This window comes from Chelmon rostratus, chromosome 16 (assembly GCF_017976325.1).
Source record: "Chelmon rostratus isolate fCheRos1 chromosome 16, fCheRos1.pri, whole genome shotgun sequence".
NCBI classification, from domain to species: domain Eukaryota; kingdom Metazoa; phylum Chordata; class Actinopteri; order Chaetodontiformes; family Chaetodontidae; genus Chelmon; species Chelmon rostratus.
This window is the reverse complement of record NC_055673.1, coordinates 21314634-21333905: the sequence shown is the minus strand read 5'-3', so window position 1 is coordinate 21333905 and position 19272 is coordinate 21314634. Positions and strand designations below refer to the sequence as shown.

The following is a 19272-nucleotide window of genomic DNA, read 5'->3' as shown; positions in this document are numbered from 1 at the left end:
AACAGTCTTAACTCATTAATGTACATGCATTCAAACAGTCAAACTGCATTGACACAATAAGAGAGATTGATTTTTTTATCAGCTCCCAATAGATGTTAATGAAACCCTGTGAGGATGAGGGCCAAAATAAAAGCAGGTCAAGGCTGAAGACTGCATATTTTTTTTGTCCTACAAATTTTTTGTATGTTGGATATTACCTTTTTTGCATATTTGAGCCCTTTCACAGCCCATCCTCACCTACTCCCCCAGTCTTTACTTACTTTTTTTTTTTTTTTTTTTTTACCTCATTGTTGTAAGAGTGGCATAGCTCCTTTAAGGAATAGGGCAGTGCATAGTGTGTGTTCATGGGTGAACGAGCAAGAGAGTGCCGGCGGCTTTGCTCAGAGCAGACAGGTGTTGGCGATTGGAGCAGAGGGAAAGGTTAGCAGTGAAGTTGCCTAGTGGCAGTAAAATGTATAGTGTAGGTTACAGTTTGCCCATGAATATATGCTGCAGCTCCTCGATACCCAAGCAGCTACCACGTCTGGCTGTCCAGCTGCTGGGTAAAAGTGTAGAGGGTTGTCCCTGAACTCAGCATAAACTTCGGCCTTGGAGGAAAACAAAGTCTCTTTGTTGGGAAGCTGCAGACGGAACAGTTAACCCAATGTGTCATCATCATATTATTATGAATGTGTGCTCTGGTAATGAAACTGCTGCTGCGGTGGCGAAGTGGAACTGACCACATTCACACTGACAGTGAAAGTGCAAATGTTTGGGATAATCCCAGCTAGCAGTTACTCTCTCCGGCAGATAAACGTATCCTGTGTGAATGTTGAAGTTAGACTCAGAATATCATTTTGAAATTGATTGTGTCACATAGAAGTAGGCAGATAAATCTGTCATGTCGATAGACTGCATCAGCCTGTATCAGTTTGTTGCTATCAGTGTTTGTGTCAGCTGATGAGTAACAGGAAACTGCAGTTAGGACTAGATAGTACAGATGACATACATCATATCATAAAAATCTGACACGTGAAGTTGTAAATGTGAAATTTCTGCCAGGAAACATACAGACTTCCCTGCCTAACTAGTAAGAGATCAGCTAGTAAGAGACCAGCTAGCAAGAGACCAGCAGCAACACTGGTCTTTAGCCATGGACATAGTAAGTTAGATAGAACTAAACATGAAGGGCACTTATAAGAGAGCCTAGCTCAATTATTTATCAATTTATCAATGGACTGTAGCCCACAAATGGCTTTAATCAAGTTTAAGACTAAAATGGACACCTCATTCTCTTAACAGCAGTACTTGACAACTTATACAGTTGACTTATGCAAGCCTCATTAATTGTGATTCTAGTTACCCACTTTGTGTGCAGCACATTTATCTAAAACTGGATGTCGGCCACTGAAAAACCCACATGATCAAACTCTAGTAGGCGATTAATATATTGTGCACACGTCCAATCATTAACACCTCCATATAATATACAAAGAAGCCTGATGTGCTGAGCTTTCCATGACACATGATACTTGGTGCATTTATCTCTGACCTTGAAAAACTAATTCCTCAGTGTCACATATTGTTCAGCTGAAATCAGTCAGTGTTGATGTTGCTGGAAGGAAACTCTTTTCACCATATTTTGTATTGTTTCCATGTCTTTCCTCTCACAACACAGTTTGCCTTCATTGTTTATGCTGGTTTTCCCTTTTCTTTTTTTTTTTTCTTAACATCCTAAAAAAACTACAGCCTCCACTTTTTCTGGCTGATCAGTGTAGTCATGTAGGAATAGTTAATGGTTGATGATATTTAGTTATTTGATTATGTCGTTTGTATTTTAAGAGAAATCTGTTTTTGCCTTAGAAACACATCTTACCATTACAAGAGCATCACATGGTGCAATCAGTCACGTAACCACATTTTCTTCCTGAGAAATGTTTGCTGAGTTTGTGTCCTTATAACATTTGTCACGAACAGCAAAAGTTATATTCAGTCTTTTTTAAAATGACTGTCACTGTACCAGTTAGATACAAAGTTAGAAAAGAATCATATTTAAGCTGACAAACACATACTGACATGCTTTTTTTTTGATTGCCCTCCTAAAATCATGCAGTCATACAACCTTGAGTATTCATATATGGAAGTCACGTCTGCCAATATTAAAATTAAAACATTCAGCGGTGAAGCTTTTTTCTATCAATGGCCGTTTCCATTTTTAGAACATCCCTCGAGGGCCATGTCGTTGCTCTGCTGCTCGATAATGTTGGTTGTCAGACACATTACCTGCTCCCACATTAACACAGTTCATGTTCAGTTCGTTTCGTTTACTTTTCATGTCCTGAAGCCTCTCATCAAATGTCTGAGGGAGTTTTGCACGCCCACCAGCATGTTCAGATGTCATAGCAGGCTTTTGGTAAAAATGCACTGTGTTACCGCTTTCCGGTTGCACTTGCCACAGCTTTGATTTTGTTTGTTTCACATTTGAAAGCATAGAGCTAAGAAGCTGGCTCGGCCTTTTTCATCACTGCAAGCGCGTCCATACTTGGCACACTGGCTTGCTGTTATTTTCTTTTATTGCAGGAAAAAAATGCTTTCTCAAGATTTTTTACATTTCTGAGTTGCTTTCTTTGCATTTCTGAATTGACTCCTGGATTCCAACTGACTTAATTGCCAGTCATGCCACCTCCACCCCCCTGTTGCACACTTTCCTTTTGTATCATAACAGGTTGTGAGTCTCCCAATCATGCACACCACCTTCAGACTATTATGTAATGCTCAGTGTAACTGCTCTAATGAGAAAACGCTCACCTATCATCCTGTAAATTTACTTGTGAAAAATTGTTGAAGCTCTCCCTCCTGCCTGTACTTAAACCACGGGGCTTCTGAATGGCTCATATGCTCTCCATTGTGCAACTGCTGCCATACGACTCATCACCTAAGAATTATAATAGTGGCTTCACACCCAGTTGAAGCTGTCTTGGGTTTTTCGATAGCATAGCATCAGAACTTTGAGTCATAGTTTCTGTCACAGTTGTTCGCTTTTTGGTTTAGTTCCCCAATTGAATCTTTTTCTGACTCCTTGTGAGTTTAGCAGCATAACTCGGGTTTCAAACACTATGCAAACATTTGCAGTTGATGATGAACCTGACGATGGTGTTACATAATCCCATACCTTGCTGTTGTGGCAAAAATCATATTAATTCGCACCACCCTGTAAATAATTCCAGAAGAAGCTGTGCTCATATTTCACTGTCTGGCTCTCATGTGACAGCTAAGGCTCCTAAGCAGTAAGCAATAAGAGTGGAATTTGGACCAGCTTTGTTTTGAGGTTTGGTCCTTTATTAGGAAGGATAATTAAAGCAGGAACTTAGAGCTGGAGCCCTGCCCTATGATTAGACATGCATACTTGATCAGCAACAGGTTACTGTTGCAACCAGAAATGAGGGTTAATATTTGGTTTTATCCTACATAAATGATGTGTTAGATATAATGCTGTTTGTTTATATCATGTAATTCACACATGCCGAATTGGTAGTCTTTAGAAAGCCATTAAAAGAATGAATTTTTTTTTTTTTTTTTGCCATCATGACAGTCTGTTTTCCAGACATTGCCACTAAGTCTGCACTGAGACAGAATATTCCTAAATTATAGTGTTTGCTTTAGTCACAGGCCATGAGCAGTTGTCATCCGGATATCTGACATTTAGTAAGACTGACGATTAAATTCCATTGTGTCCACGTTGTAATAGAGGCTCACCCAGATCTCCGTCATAAGCCTAAAGAATAAGTGGGTTTGTCAATACAACATGGCAGGGACCTATCAGTTACATTCACATGAGCACAATGAAGTGTTCTGTTCTGTAACAAAAGGAGAAAGACGTGTACATAAAATGTGTGAGTGCTGCACAGATTGTTGTGCACAGTGGTGTTATTAAACTGTTGTTCAGCCCGAGCTGAAATATTAAATTAATCACCAACTGTTTTGATAATTGACTGAGAGTAAATTGACTGAGAATGAGAGTAAATGAATATATTTGGGTTGTGGATAAAATGATTATTTAAGGATGTCATCTAGAGCTTTTGGAAACACTGATCGACATTTTTCAAAATTTGCGGACATTTCATAGACCAATCTATCGATTAATTAAAAAGTTTTTATTATCCACGAGTCAAAACTTTGAGTCATCTGTTTGCCACTGTGTCATGTTCATGTAGACGATGAGGTCGACCTGCAACACAGCACAACACGGGGTGAAGAAGGAAACTCTGATGGGGGAACACCTCCAACAAAACGCAAAGGCAAGTTCTCCAAAATGGGAAAGATCTTCAAGCCCTGGAAATGGAGAAAGAAGAAGCCAAGTGAAAAGTTCACTGAAACATCGATAGGTATGCTGGGTACAAGGGCTTATTACTTTCATCTGTTGTGTACTTCAGATAATGCTTGATGTATTGATTTATTTTTCTTTTTTTCAGCCTTGGAAAGAAAAATTTCTGTTAGAAAAAGTCGTCAAGAGCTGGTTGCAAGAGGGGTTCTAAAGGATATTCCAGAGAATGGTGAGTCGATCTTGTTGTTTTTGTTCAGTGATACTGTACGGATGAATTTGCTTTCATCTTTGATGAAACTCACTGTATTTCATTGCTTGTGTCTTCATGCAACAGAGAGCAATGACGTAAGGTCCTCTAAAGGTCCCCCAGTGAAAAATGGACACCCCATGCCGATGGATGTGGACAGGGTGTCTGAAGCAGGGGTACGAGTGTCTCGAGGGGAATCTGACATCAAGGCGAATCAACTCAGGCTGCCCCAAGCAGATGAACGTCGAAGCAGAGCTCCATCCGATGCTTCCCGAACTAGCCGGGCACCTCTTGACGTGGACTCTCACGCACGGCTTCCTGTGGACGTAGACAGACGAAGCCGCGTACCATCAGATCTTGACAAGAGAGGTGGATCTTTACCCCGAGGACCTCCACAAGATGATAGATACCGCAGAGAAGAGAGGAGAGATGGCAAAGATGACAGGGAGGACAGAGGAAGGAAAAACAGGGAAGACATGGAAAGAAGGGACTGGCGAGAGGAAAGGGAAAGGGATGGGGGAGTTGACCGAAAGGAAGACAGAGACTTCAGGGATAGGCGAGACTGGAGAGATGATAGAGAGAGGAGAGATGAAAGAACAGAGAGAGACAACAGGGAAAGGAAAGATCGGGACGATAGGGAGCGAAGAGATCGGGACGATAGGGAGCGAAGAGATCGGGACGATAGGGAGCGAAGAGATCGCGACGAGAGAGAGCGAAGAGATCGCGACGAGAGAGAGCGAAGAGATCGCGACGAGAGAGAGCGAAGAGATCGCGACGAGAGGGACCGAAAGGATCGGGACGAGAGGGAGCGCAGAGATCGCGACGAGAGGGAAAGGAAGGATCGGGACGAGAGGGAGCGTAGAGATCGCGACGAGAGGGAAAGGAAGGATCGGGACGAGAGGGAGCGCAGAGATCGCGACGAGAGGGAAAGGAAGGATCGTGACGAGAGGGAGCACAGAGAGCATGAGGAGAGGGAAGGGAGAGATAGGGATGAGAGAGGAAGAAGAGATAGGGACGAGAGGGAAAGGAGGGACAGGGGAGAAGATAGGGATTGGCGTCTTGAGAGAGAAAGAAGAGAGAACAGAGATGACAGGAAAGATGACAGAGAAAGAGAAGACAGGGAGAGGAAAGACGTGCGAGGAGAAAGAGATGATGGGGATAGGAGAGATGACCGAGACAGGAGAGAGGATAGGGACAGAAGAGAGGATAGGGACAGATGGGATGACTGGGCCAAGAGGAATGAAAGAGAGCGACGAGATGAAACGAGGGATGAGAAGGAGAGGAGAGAAAAGCCGGAGCCTCAGCGCACTGTGGATGACTCGCGGCCTATCGTCAGGCCTGCCTCTGATATAGACTTGCGGCCTCCTCTACAGAAGAGTTCCTCGGAGGACAACAAGAGGGCTCGCCCAGCCTCAGAGGCCGACAAGAGGAGTACCCTGCCCAGATACATCCCAGCTACAGAGTTCAGAGAACGCTCAGGTAAAATCTCGCTCTTTTGTTGAATTGTGTTAACCACTCAGAACCTGCCAGTTTGTGACATTCAGCGGTGTGATGACGGTTAATAAACTACTATTAGGACAGTTGGTCCTGTTTTAATTACTCACAGACCCAGGGTTCCCAGAGGAGGGCAAGAAATATCACAGAGTCATGTTATCCTGGCGCGTTTTGTGATGCAGTTCATTGTGACATTGTACATCATGATGAAAACTGGATGACACACACATACTTGGCCCTATTTGTCTATCTATGCAAAGAGAACCATGTCTGCTGGAGCGCAGCTCTCCTACGTACAACCCTGATTAAAAAAAAAAAAAGCTGTCACTGTTAAGCATGAACAAAACAGAATGTGATAATTTGCTAATCCTTTCTGACATATACTCAACAGTACACAAAGTAAAGCAGGTGCTTTTTATAAATATCTGCTTATTCTGAATTTGATGCAGCAACATGTTTCAAACAAGTTGGGACAGGAGAACAAAAGACTGGGAAAGCTGTGGAACACTCCAAAAACACCTGTTTGGATCATTCCACAGGTAAACAGGTTGATTGGTAACAGGTGATATATGATTGGTATGAAAGGAGCATCCTGGAAAGGCTCAGTGGTTCACAAGCAAGAATGGAACATGATTGGATTAAGGACATTAACACTGTCTGTGGAAACAGAGAATTTTGCACTAAAAAGACAAAACATTGGAAGATGAACTGGAATGTATTTTTGCTCAAAACGAGGACTGTGGATTTTGTCCCCCATCACTTCTACTGGAAGCATTTTAGGGAGGCATCTTTAAAAGGCCAGTGTAAACAGGATGAATGATCACAACAAACAAAAGCTGTTTCAACAGCATTTATGCCTGTGAGTATTGTTTTAAGGCAGACTTAGAAAATGTGAGACTACCTTACTTACAATCACTTCACTTATAAAAAATAAACATACATGGCCAGTCAAACATTTCTTGTACTGACAGTTTTACAATCTCAACTCTGGTCTGCATGCCTAACAGGGACACCCAACTGAACTACAAGCTAAACCTGTCTCTCTATGGCAGTGACTTTGATGTTTGATAACTAAGCGCAGTATCAAGATGAAAAGCAGCAATTCGACCAACAACGTGATCTTTGGCTGCGAGCCATCCTCAGACATGACAGCCGGGTGCTTGTTCTTAATGTGGTACAGCTCAGTGGCAGTAAACAGTCAGTGGGGAATGTTTTACTATGATGACATGCCGACATGTGTGCAAACCAAAGCCTCCTGGTGGGGCTGCAAAGACATTTTGGGTAAATGATTGAACTGTAATTCTTGCAGGGGTTATGAAGTTAACAGGCTCAATCTGAAAGCCTCAACAAACTGAAACAGTAAATATGAAGCTTTGATGGGTGGATTTAGGGGAACATGAAAAGAAGGAAGAACAAATCACTGGGAGCTCTCTGTGCGTCTTTGATCTGTCTCCTTGTCTGCTGTGTGTGAACTCCGTCTGATTCATGTTACCTCTCATTCTTTAATAACTGTAGATCCTTGATCAGAGCTCCCCCCACCCCCCGCAAGCAACAGTAGAAACTTTGTTGCTGTGACCTCTCCTTTAATGTTTATGTTTCCATGTATGTGCTCCATCTGTAGAGTCCGCTGGTGTCCGCTTCGTCTCTGACTCTCATCCAGCAAAAGACTCCCAGCAGGAACCTCCGCCGCCCAAACAGGCTCTGCTCCCCCCTAAATTTCTCACCGCTCCCTCCACTGAGTCCAACCGGAGTCCAAACCCCTCCTCTTCTTCATCCTCCTCATCCTCCTCCTCCTCCTCTTCCTCCTCCTCATCCTCCTCTGCTCCCGTAGCCGTGGCCAAGCCGCCGAGGACAGTCTCCCTACTGGCTGATGACCCGCCTCGACCCTCCCTCGCTGCTCCTTCCTCAGCTGACTCTGACGCGCCACCCCCTATCCCTCCCCACGCCAAGCAGCCCCCTGTCCCTCCACCCAAACCCACCAACCGCAACAGCAACCCTGCACTGCTTGGTGAGTTTGTTGCCGTCTGCCTCTGCCGTTTTATATGACACATAAAATTAGCCTCTCTCTATGAACAGCTGCTTTGGTCTTTGTGTTTCTTTTTTTATACTTTTAGTTAAACAACCTCCAAAATGAGCCTTGTAGGATTTTATTAAGGCCCAGGGAAACTTGAATCTTTGAGAAACAATGCTATTAAATTACACGTAAAATGCTCCACAGAGGGCCACGGACCCCGTGCCCATTCTAGAATCAATACAAAATACTGTTGCTATGTTTTCCCTAATTTGAGAAATTCATCAGTGATGGGCTTCATGTTCTTGGGATGCATTAGCCTGTTCATCAGCAGTACGTGAGCTCAAACATACTGTAGCTCAGTTTGAACGTCGTGGCACATTCACGATGTTAAACTACGTTTTGCTTTAGTAATGACAGTGGAAGCACGTCGCCGCTGGCAGACTACATCTCTTCACATTCATGGTGACACTGACACGCTCCCTCCTCTCTGTGCTGTGCAAACAAGCACTCAGTCATATGTTAGCTAGTTGACATCTGATAGCATAAGTTACTTTTGCCATTGTTTTCATTTCTTTAAATAGAAAACCAGGATCACCAACGGGTCTTCAACACGTCTGTGACCATGTTTTGATTATGGTCAACTTGGTTAAGGTGAACAATAAGTAGAGATGGTGCAAGTGACCAAAGTGGTTAACTGAGTGTGAAACCAGCTAGTTACACCTTAGCATTCAGCTGCAGGTTCATAACAGCAGTGCATTTACAACCTTGCTGCTGATAAGGGCTGTCACTTTTTCATTCTGAAATATTCTTGTTTATCAAAGGCTCTTTCATTCAAACAGAAATGTGGTGTCAGTTAAAGGCAGGATTTACATGGTATGTTGGGTGTGCAAGGTGTTTGCCCACACCTCTTGCAAAGATGCAGATGTTACTTTTTCTTTGTTGTGGTGTGGCGGTTGTGAGTTTTGATAGACTCGATCATCTGTAGGTAGGGTTTGAAATGAAGAAATTACATAGTAGGTGGTGTTGCAGGGTATTCTTTGAAAGTATAGCGTGTCAAAAATAAAGACAAAAATCTACATTATGTGTAGTACATTTTCTAGGTTATTTAAGTATTGAGTGTAATTCTTGAACCCTTTCCTAAAGCTAGCTGTGAGCAGAGTCACACAGTGAGGCTGTGGTTCGTTGTTGTGTAGGTGTTTTCCAATATGTTGCTAGTGTGCAGTTTCAGTGTGTACAGCCACCAGTCTCTGAGGGAATGACCTGCACCGGCTTGTCTGTGCACCATTAATGCACTGTCAGCACTACTCTGGAAGCTACATGGAAACTGATTGGCTTTTAGTATTTCAAATCCTTTGTCCCAGCACGCCACAGCTGCTCTTGTTTACGGCCCATCCCAGTACTGTCTCTTTGAAATGGTGTCTATGGCAGGGACACATTCCACTACCATTTGCTGGGCGAGGTTTTATACATATGTTGCTACGTTTCAGTTCACACTGCTGCATTCACAGTCACAGGTGTTTGTCTCTACAGAATAGCTTGCCTTATTGGCAGTCTGAGATGACATTGATAATGGACTTTGACATTGGAGAGTTACAGTGTGTTGGACTGTTGAAACTTTCCCTGTATGAGGCGTATGTGCATTGCACACAAGCCTCATACGGGCAATCTCTGCTGAACACACCTTATGCTTTCTGTTTTTTCCCTTTGTCCCCTAATGTTTTAGATGCAAACCCTCTATTACATATTGTCAGGTATGTTTTCTCACAAGAACGTTTTATTTGTTAAAAACATCATCGAGACATCATAGCCCAACCAATACTGGATTTTTGAGGCCAGACTGAATTTATATTTTATGTAAAAATAATAATGATACATTGGCCCATAGCCATTTGTTTCAGTACATAAACATAATCTTGATATGGCTCTTGTAGCTTTGTTACTGATACACTGAGTGTCATATTTTTCTGGATCAAAATCAACTTGTCGGTGCTCCCTGGTGGAGAAACTGTAAAAGTGACACTGTCTTTTTTATTATTACTTCTAACTTAGTTAAGCGTTCATGTACTGTATTTTCTTTTTAGTCTCCTAAAAAATATCTGCAATAAGCTGACATCAGCTGATATATCAGTCCAGCTCTAGTAGTGATGAACAAGCTGGAACAAGGATGAAAGGGGTTTCCCTGTGATTAATTCTACGATAATGACTGAGCTGAAAACAGAAAGCCATTATAAGGAAACTGTGTCACTGGAAAATACCGTCCTGCAGCGTTTATGGAACCAGGATAGCTGACAAAAGGATATCTTGTCTTACACTCAGAAACCGACTTATTTCTCCACAGAAGTTGTCATCCAAGGATGGATCTATGCTTTGCTTCTGTACAGTGTAAAAACAAGACAAACATTACTCGAAACCACCCTCTTGTATTTCTCTCCCAGCTTGGAATGTAAGCCCAGCCCTATCCCTGACATCTCCACTCATTTTTGCCAGCCTCCTCATTGAACAGGGGCTCTAAGGTCAGGCAGCCTTGTTATTGGACCAGCTGGAGACGTCAGAGTGAGCTCGGCCTATACCTTTCTCTACCTGTATACCTGCGGCACAGGGATGCCCAGACCTGCTCAGGTACCCAGCGGGGCCGCAAGATCTCAATGCATCTTAATAGAGCCTGCAGACTGGTTGTATTGATTGACCACCCTCATAGCATATGGAATACCTCACCTCCATTTTAACACCAATACTGCATTGCATGTGTGTCGCAGCCATTGGAGCCATTTTCAGCTCAACTAACGTTGGTCTAAATGCTGCCAAGAAAACAATGCATGGAACTTGGTTGGACATCTTAGTGTGCTGTAGTGGATTGAATGTGTTTGTTGATCCCAGTGGATGTTCCTTACAGACTAGAGATATGTATTATTTGTTGTCACCCTCCACCGACTCATCAACCAGATCAGCAATAACAGGAATGTCTTGTAAAGCTGCTGCTGACATATTTGTTCTGTTGATGAAACTAATGTCACCTTGCTACAGACTGACTGCATCCTCATGTTCTGGCTGTAGGTTATGTTGGTGGGCATCATTCCACATGACGAGTACTGACTGTTGTTTTTGCCCTTTTTTTGAACAGCGGAGCTTTCACAGCCTGGAAGTGGCATCATCATCGTGCCAGCTCCCGCTAAGCGCTCGCCACCGACACCACCAAAGAGGATGACCCCTGTAACCAAGCGCCATTCTGTGGACCCCTCCCCTCCCAGTCAGGTCCCAGAGTCTCCCACTGCTGACCCGACCGCTGCCCCTGCACTGCCGCCCCCTGCTGTCCATAAAGGAGAGAGCAGTGAGGACAAGACAAACGCAGCAGCAGTTCCTCAGGCCTCCACTGAGTCTTTCCCTTCACCACCATCCCACATACCTCCATCCCCTCCCAGGGTCCAGTCGCTGCAGCCGCCAGGCACGTCCTCCTCTGGTCCGGTGCCCAGCGTGCAAGCCGATCCCCCTAGCCCGACCACCGAGCCTCCCAGCCAGCCACCAGCCATTCCCCTGCACATCCTCATCCAGAGAGCCCTGGCCAGCCCCGGCCCAGCTCAGCCAAACCCAGACGGCTCCCAGAGGGCACACTCACTGTTGTTTGAGTCTCCTCCAGATTTCCTCATCGAAGGGGGGAATAACCCGAGGCACTCGCTCCCCATCACCATCGAACCTCTGAGGCTGTAAGTGGCCCATATACTGTAAATTATATTCTAACAAATGAAACATTGCTTTGAAAGCTGAGAATGAAGGAGAGCAGTTAACCGTAGTTTGTCTTTAGTTTAATCTGTGAAATTTTGTTTTTTGATTTGCCTAATTTGTAAAGTCTTGCTGACAGTAAGCACGTAATCATTTGGACTCACAAGGTGGGTAGCTATCAACAGGCCATCAACTAGGAGTTTTTTGCAAGATGTGAGAATGAAAGCAAATGTATACTCCAGTCCCTGAAACTTAGAAAATTAATCAATTAATCGCACTGTTGATCGGACAAAACAAGACGTTAGACATAATCTCTTTAGCAAACAATTGAGCTTTATTCCCTCACCTGGCAGAATTGTTGCACGTTGCACGTGACTGTAACAAATAGCACTCAGATTAGCGCGTCAAGACAGATTGTGGTCACCTGAAGCCTGAAAGTATTATCATTTATGCTCACGTTAGTCTGAGCTTCTTTAGCTCTCTCACAGCTGGACTTGTTTACAGGCCAGAAGACGATGACTTTGACATGGAGGAGGAGATGCGGAAGCTTCAGCCTCAGAGGATTCCTCGCCACCCTGAGATGGAGCCCCGCAGCAGGAGGGGTTTGGTGGGGGATCCCAGAGTGAGTGTCATCCACGAGAGTGGAGGCCCCGGGGACAGTGAGGAGTCTGACTCTGACGGCCCCATCCTGTACAGAGACGACGACGACGATGATGACGACGAGGAAGGCCCTCCGAGTAAGTGTGACTTTTGTATGCTGCTACGTTAAGGTCATATGGAAGAGGCAATAGATACAAGTGCCCTGGTTTAAAACACCACTTCACTTTTTAAAGAAGCTGTTCAGGTAGTTTCAGCTGGTAGTCACACCTTCATGTCTGGGTTTGGCTGTCTCACTTCCTGTATCCTCCATGACCAATCAGGAACTGTCTGTAAACAAGTGCAGGAAATTGGGCCTATATGACATAAAACGACAGGAATTATTTGACCTGTACCCTGACTAAATGTCTTAGTATAATATGTTTAGAAAAAGCTGCAACCACTAAATTTATCATGTGTGATTCCCAGAATAATCCTTGTTATAAATATGTATTTAAAGCTCACATGGATCAGAAAAATGCATGCATGTTACTAAAGAGTGCTCTCGCACATGCAGAGAGATTGGGGGAGTTTCATAATGCTCTCGAGAAGGAAAAAGAAATCCATGTGGAATAAAAGGATCTCTAGGCTAGCGAGTACAGCAAAACTCATTATGGTTAAAAAAAAAAACCTGTCTGTTTTTGACTCACTGCTTTTCTTTCTTATAATGACAGCCAATGAAATATCTTTGGGTTTTGGACTGCTGGACAGACAAAACAAGCAATTTGAGGATTTGACCCAGGGAATTTGTAATGGCTATTTTTGGAGAAAATACCAGGAAGAAGCAGCCAAACTTTCCGTGCAGTGTGCAGTTTTCTGGTGATACGTGTGGGTATTCCTGGTCTAGTTTTTATCAAGACTGATGGCTCCTTTAAGGAACATGGCACTGTGTGCGTGTGTGCACGTGTGTGGTTAAGCTAGAGACAGACAGAGTGCCGGAGGCTGTGCCCAGGGCAGACAGGTGTTGGCGATGGGAGCAGAAAGAGAGGTTAGTAGTGAGTAAATGTAGAATGTAGGTTACAGCTTGTCCATGAATAAACACTGCAGGTTTCAATATAAAAGAAAAGGAGTATCTGTGGGATTAGAAGTTGGAGCACCCTGCTCCACCGAGGTTGCACAATGCAGATAAATATAATTATTTAGTGCTTTTTTTATTGGGCATCAAACTCGCCTTTACGTATCCCTGAGGTGCGAGCCTGCACGGAGCTGGTGCAGACAGCCTCATAGATTCAAATGAGAGCTGCTGCGCAAGGCGTGCAAGTGAAAACATGTCCGATAGGCTTGTGGCCTCCACATGGGGTAACTCATCGTAACTGAGGACACACTTAGAAATTATGGTTTGCTCCTCCAGCAGCAGCTAAATCAGCCGAAGTTCACTTTCCTATACTGGCCTTCTCCCAAGAACATGAATTATTAAAGCAGCAAGCTGAAAGCTGTACACTGTTTACTACACATTGCACAGACTGCTTACTGATTATTTATGGCTGATATGTGCAACAGGTGGGCTGGCGAGCCGCGTGAAGAGGAAGGACACGTTAGCCCTGAAGCTGGAGAGACAAGAGAGGGAGGAAAGGGCTGATCAGGAGAACCACAATGAAATGAGCTGGCACAACAGGGAGCAGTGGGTGGCGCTGAGGAACAAGATCGGCACCACCCTGAACCGGTAAAGGACTCACATCGTCATGTTGGATGTGACAAATCAACATCATCATCTCCATCCATCTGTCCATAACAGTTTGGCTGACACGTACATTATTTATAGTGTAACTCATCCGTTGCAAAGATAAAACACACTCATAACTTTAGGTTGTCATGGAAGTGGTCACAAAGATATAGTATGTCTCTTTTAGACTGATCCATATCTGCGGTTAAAAATGAGTTTGTGTCCTCAGGCGGCTGAGTCAGAGACCGACAGCAGAAGAGCTGGAGCAAAGAAACATCCTTCAAGGTGAGCCTCTTCCTCCATCCCTCACTTCTTCATTCAGGTGTGTTTATTTGCATTCGATTTCGTGGCAGCACAAGATCAAAAGGCACCTTTTTCATTTTTCTAATTTGCTGAAATCAATAGTCTGCGTAAGCCATTCGTCCGCTGGATAATGTGGTTTTTCCCCTCTCGCCTCAGGCATATTGATGGTCGCTAAACACACAGTAGTTTGCAGAATATTGGTAGTGGTTTGAGTTTTTAAGATATCTTTTCTGATTTTATTAATAGTCCAACCATGTTTATAAATATTTAATATTCTCACAGGGTGTTGACTGTGTATGCACTCTACAAGCCAGATTGGTGCACCCATACTTCATATGCTAAGCTTTAAAAGCTGAGTAAATATAAAAAGCAGGTATATGCATATGCCTGAATCATAGACCTAATCAACCCAAGGTTTTAAGAATCTTGCATCAGGCGTTCAAAATGAACACCCCCTTGTGGTGTATTGCGTAAATGATCTTACTGTGGTGAAGCATCAGCGCGGCATCGCTGTGGTGCCAAGTTGGATCCCAGAAGCGAGTGCTAACACGATCTTCTCAGAATCTGTCAACACGTTTCGATCCAGGTTTCATGCCAGCACACGCCGTCTCGCTTGTCCTCGAATGACTCGAGCAAGACGACGCTTTGCGCCCGCGCTAAAACAATGCAGCGCCTTGTGCAGAGCGAGGCAGCGATTCCAGATTCCCGTTACCGCAGCGTGCCGACGGCAGCTCGGGTGAAATCAGCCTGACTGGCTGCAGTGTTTCCCTCTCTCTCATGGAATGTGTTTTCTTCCTGCAGCCAAGAACGAAACGGATCGACGATTAGAGAGATGCGAGATCAAACGGAGGCTCACGAGAAAGGTCAGGATGCAACCGAGTAACCGTATCCATACACTCGCCAGTTATTATTAGGCACTAGAAACTAAACTTCCGTGAGACAGACGTCACTGAACATGCTGCTGTTTGTTCTGCCATCAGCTGTCGCAGAGACCCACAGTGGCTGAACTCCAGGCCAGGAAGATCCTGCGTTTCCACGAGTACGTCGAGTCCACCCATGCTCACGACTACGACCGGCGGGCAGATAAACCGTGGACCAAGCTCACTCCTGCTGACAAGGTGAGACTCAACATATCCCACCTACACACACACACACACACACACACACACACACAAACACACACTCGACACCTCTCTGTACACTAACAGGGCTCTTGAGGCTTAGAGCTTCTTAGCAAGAGAGAGGCTAAGCCCTGTGTGTTTTTTAACAGCAATGTCTTCTACTTTGGTCAACTCTGAGAGGATTTGCATTCCAAGCAGATTCAGTATCCAGGAGGAATCCCAGGAATGCAGTTCAGACACTGCTTAATGGCTTTAAGTTATACCAAGTGAATTACCTGGTCCACTGAAGCTCACATAATATGTAGGAACAGACATTCTATGTATGTTGGAAGTGGCATCATTTTAAGTACATGTTTAATTTTTAGTCTAAAGTAAAAACATGTTTTTTGAGTTTGAGTGGTAATCTGGCTTGGATCACACACTGCCTTTCTTCTTTTGTGCTGCTATAAATGGATAAAACCCTTCCAGCTGAAGTGCCGTTTCTTTCTTGTCTCCGCTCAGGCTGCCATCCGCAAAGAGCTCAATGAATTCAAGAGTTCAGAGATGGAGGTTCACGAAGAAAGCAGGATCTATACCCGGTCAGGCTCGTACACGACAGCCATCAATAATTCACGTCAAGTGTTCTCCAAGTTTATTCGGCAGTGCCATTAATACTTTATTAGCTCTGTTTTCTCTTCTGAACATTTTCTGTTTTGTACACTGAAGATGTTTCTGGCAATGAAGGGTCTAGACCATCCTCTTTGACCTTCTCCCTCTTTCTCCACTAGGTTCCACCGGCCTTAGCTGTCCATGCTGACCAGAGAAGCACTTAGACTGGGAGTGGTGAGGAGGCACAAGTCCCTCTCCCCACTGTGAACTGAACATGTGGCCCATTTGGTCCCTTTTTAACTGACTGCCTGCTAACGTGCGTCATCTGAAGACGACGCTGTCGCTGATGACTGGAACCAGAGCCAAGGAAGCCTCGAATCAATTCAACCTCGGGTGGCCCTCAGACGCACTCCAGTTCATAGACTGTGGAATTCAGGACAGGATGTTTGCTGGTGCGTCCACGTTGGAGGCACCCGGTGCCAACACTAACAGAGCGAGGAATCCCCCTCCCTCCTGCTGGGGGCTCAGAAAGAGTTAGATTGAACGGAAAGGACAACTGCTGGAGGGTTATCACACTGTCTCTGTCAGGGGAAACCACTCTCACCATGCCTTTACCTGCCTTCACGTTATATTTTCTCTCTTCCTTGCAAAACGGGAAGACCGTGCACATAAATGGATCATTGTAGTTCCTAGTAACACTGTCGACGGTACCACCAAACTGATCTGGACTCAGTTTAAACACCGTGCTTATGTTAGGTACCACAAACGTCTACCCAAAGGTGCCACACAGCACCAGCCTTACTCCTCACATGATCTCACACACTCATTGTATGTGATTAAAGGTTCAGATAAAATGTGACAGACTTGTGTACAGCAGTGTGTTTCTTATTTAACACTCAGTTAGAGCTCTATGTGGATCAACAGTTAGAGCTCTGCGTGTAGACCCTCAGAGCTCTGATTCCAACCTGATATCAGAAAGTGTGCATTTTACTGTATTTTGTTGATCATTTAAATGATTCTCATGGAGCACATATCTCTAGATTATTTTCTAATACGGCACCTTATGTTCCTTATTTGGCTGTGTAGAAAATTAAAAACTTTTGAGCCTATAATTCTATGTTTATAATTGAGTTATTCAAACAGGAAAATGTACATATTTTTATTTTCCTGCCTATTTTATGGTACTTTATATATGCAAGTCCATAGTTGGCTGCAATTGTATAGATCAGTTATATAGATTTGATTGACTTTATATTGTACATCCACAGTAATGCTGATATGTTTTAATTGTAAAGTATTTCTCAAATGTTATTTCCAAGTAGTGACGGCACAAAACAGTTCTTTTTTTTTTGATACAGAGATCTTTAACATGTTTTGCAAACCACACTGTATAAATGAGCAATCCACTCAGAAATTAAAATAACCTGTGATTTTCATTCAATATGGTGTGATTATTCTAGTCTCAAACAGCAAGTCTGCCCACTCTTCATCATTTCAATCCCTCTGTCTGTTGGGGAACGACGCATCTGAAGTGAATGACAAGTATATGGCCTCTTAAAATGACCAGATGAGGGCAGTGTTATATAAAATGTGCAGACTGATTCACGAACCAGTCACCAGTGCCAAAGTCCAGTAATGTGGTCTTAGATAAAGGCACCCTTTACTAGTGGGTGCTGTGGATCTGTGAGGTTATAATGTCACTGACAGAAGAATAAGTGCAACTGACATTTCTTTGAACAAACCCAGCGTTTGGCCCTTTAACCTCCCCAGTGATGCTAATTAGCAGTAAATAGAGATGGAGTCAGTCAGCGGGGGCACAGCTCTCCTCCCCCGTGTGTTCAGACACAGTGGATGGTGAATGTCAAATCATTATCAAAATGGACTGATTACACAGATACACCTTTAATCTGATAAACTGCCTTAGTATAAGATGTATGAACAAAGATTGTAGATCCTCCTGGATAATAGCTTGTTTTCAGGTACAAGAGAACATAGTTCATCAGTTTTCAGTGACGAATAATCATTAAATGTGCTTTTATATCATTAATATTATTACAACACTTTAAAATACACAGGTCATGCATTACTCATGCAGCCCAGATTGAGCTACAAATAAAAACAACATTGCCTGTAAACTTTTCAGATCATAAATAATAAACTACCCAAAACATCTCTTTTAGTTATCGATATATTTCAACATACCATAATTTTTGTCTCTCTCACACACACACACACATTAACATCATAGTGAGTGTCTTGTGGTCACTGCAACATGCCTGAGCGCCGTCATGCTGCAGAGAGTCTGCAGATCGCCATCATGTCACATGATCTTCAGCAATTTTGATGATGTCAGGAATGAACTTTGAAGCTCATCGTCTCAAATTTGGTCTAATACCTTTAATGAGTTTCGGTTTTGTCTGTAGGAGCACGTTGAATGCTTCAGCACGAATGACTGAATGCGTGAATCCCTGACAAGATGGAGTCATCGCTTGTTTAAAATTCATGACTGGGTGTCACCGTGTGCCTGACGTAAAGCAAGCCGCACCAGGTCAATCTGTGGTGCCTCTGGACCTTCATGGGCTGCTGGCAATGAATCCTATAATGACATGAAGCCTGAGCATGAACGTGCTCATAAACACATTGTCAGGAGATCTCGTCTCTAAATTGGTTAGCTAGTTATCACACTGTCCTGAACAACATGTGCAGTACTAATTAGAGCTGCTGACGTCTTGGCCAGCAGCCTAAATGAAGCCAGAGAAGAAGCTGTATACTTCCTTATCATAGCCATGGTAGTGGGGTAGTTGGTCGGTCCAGACTGAAATATCTCAATAATCACTGGTTGGTTTGCGATGAAACACTCACAGTGTCATCAGGATGAATCCTGATGACTTCGGTGATCCTTTGATTTATTCTCTAGCGTCACCATGAGGTTGACATTTGCAATTTTGAGTGAAATGTCATGTCCCCCTCAGGACGAAACATAATAACTTTAGTGATCCAGTGCCACCGTGAAGTCAAAATAATTAGAATATATCCAATATAAGTTATAGGAAAAAAAAAAATCTCCAATACTAACGGCATTCCCATCAGTCTCAGCAGCATGTTGTGTTGTGCTAATTAGCAGCTAAGATAGTGAACGTGGTAAACATTATACCTGCTAAACATCAGCATGTTAGCATGCTGGCT

The 19272-nt window shown here is 43.7% G+C and overlaps 1 protein-coding gene across 6 annotated transcripts in view; it reads left to right on the top strand.

Moving 5' to 3' along the window:
* Positions 1-17527, top strand: part of phactr4a (phosphatase and actin regulator 4a) — a 31638-nt gene extending 14111 nt beyond the window's left edge. For all 6 annotated transcript variants that reach the window (XM_041955254.1, XM_041955251.1, XM_041955253.1 and 3 more), the window contains 12 exons: positions 4194-4364; positions 4452-4532; positions 4638-6029; positions 7666-8052; positions 11180-11759; positions 12280-12512; positions 13912-14074; positions 14304-14359; positions 15179-15240; positions 15358-15495; positions 16000-16076; positions 16266-17527. In XM_041955254.1, the coding sequence (XP_041811188.1) occupies positions 4194-4364; positions 4452-4532; positions 4638-6029; positions 7666-8052; positions 11180-11759; positions 12280-12512; positions 13912-14074; positions 14304-14359; positions 15179-15240; positions 15358-15495; positions 16000-16076; positions 16266-16281 (3356 nt within the window). In that variant the 3' untranslated portion in view covers positions 16282-17527. The remainder of the gene's footprint in view (positions 1-4193; positions 4365-4451; positions 4533-4637; positions 6030-7665; positions 8053-11179; positions 11760-12279; positions 12513-13911; positions 14075-14303; positions 14360-15178; positions 15241-15357; positions 15496-15999; positions 16077-16265) is intronic.
* The last annotated feature ends 1745 nt before the right edge of the window (positions 17528-19272 follow it).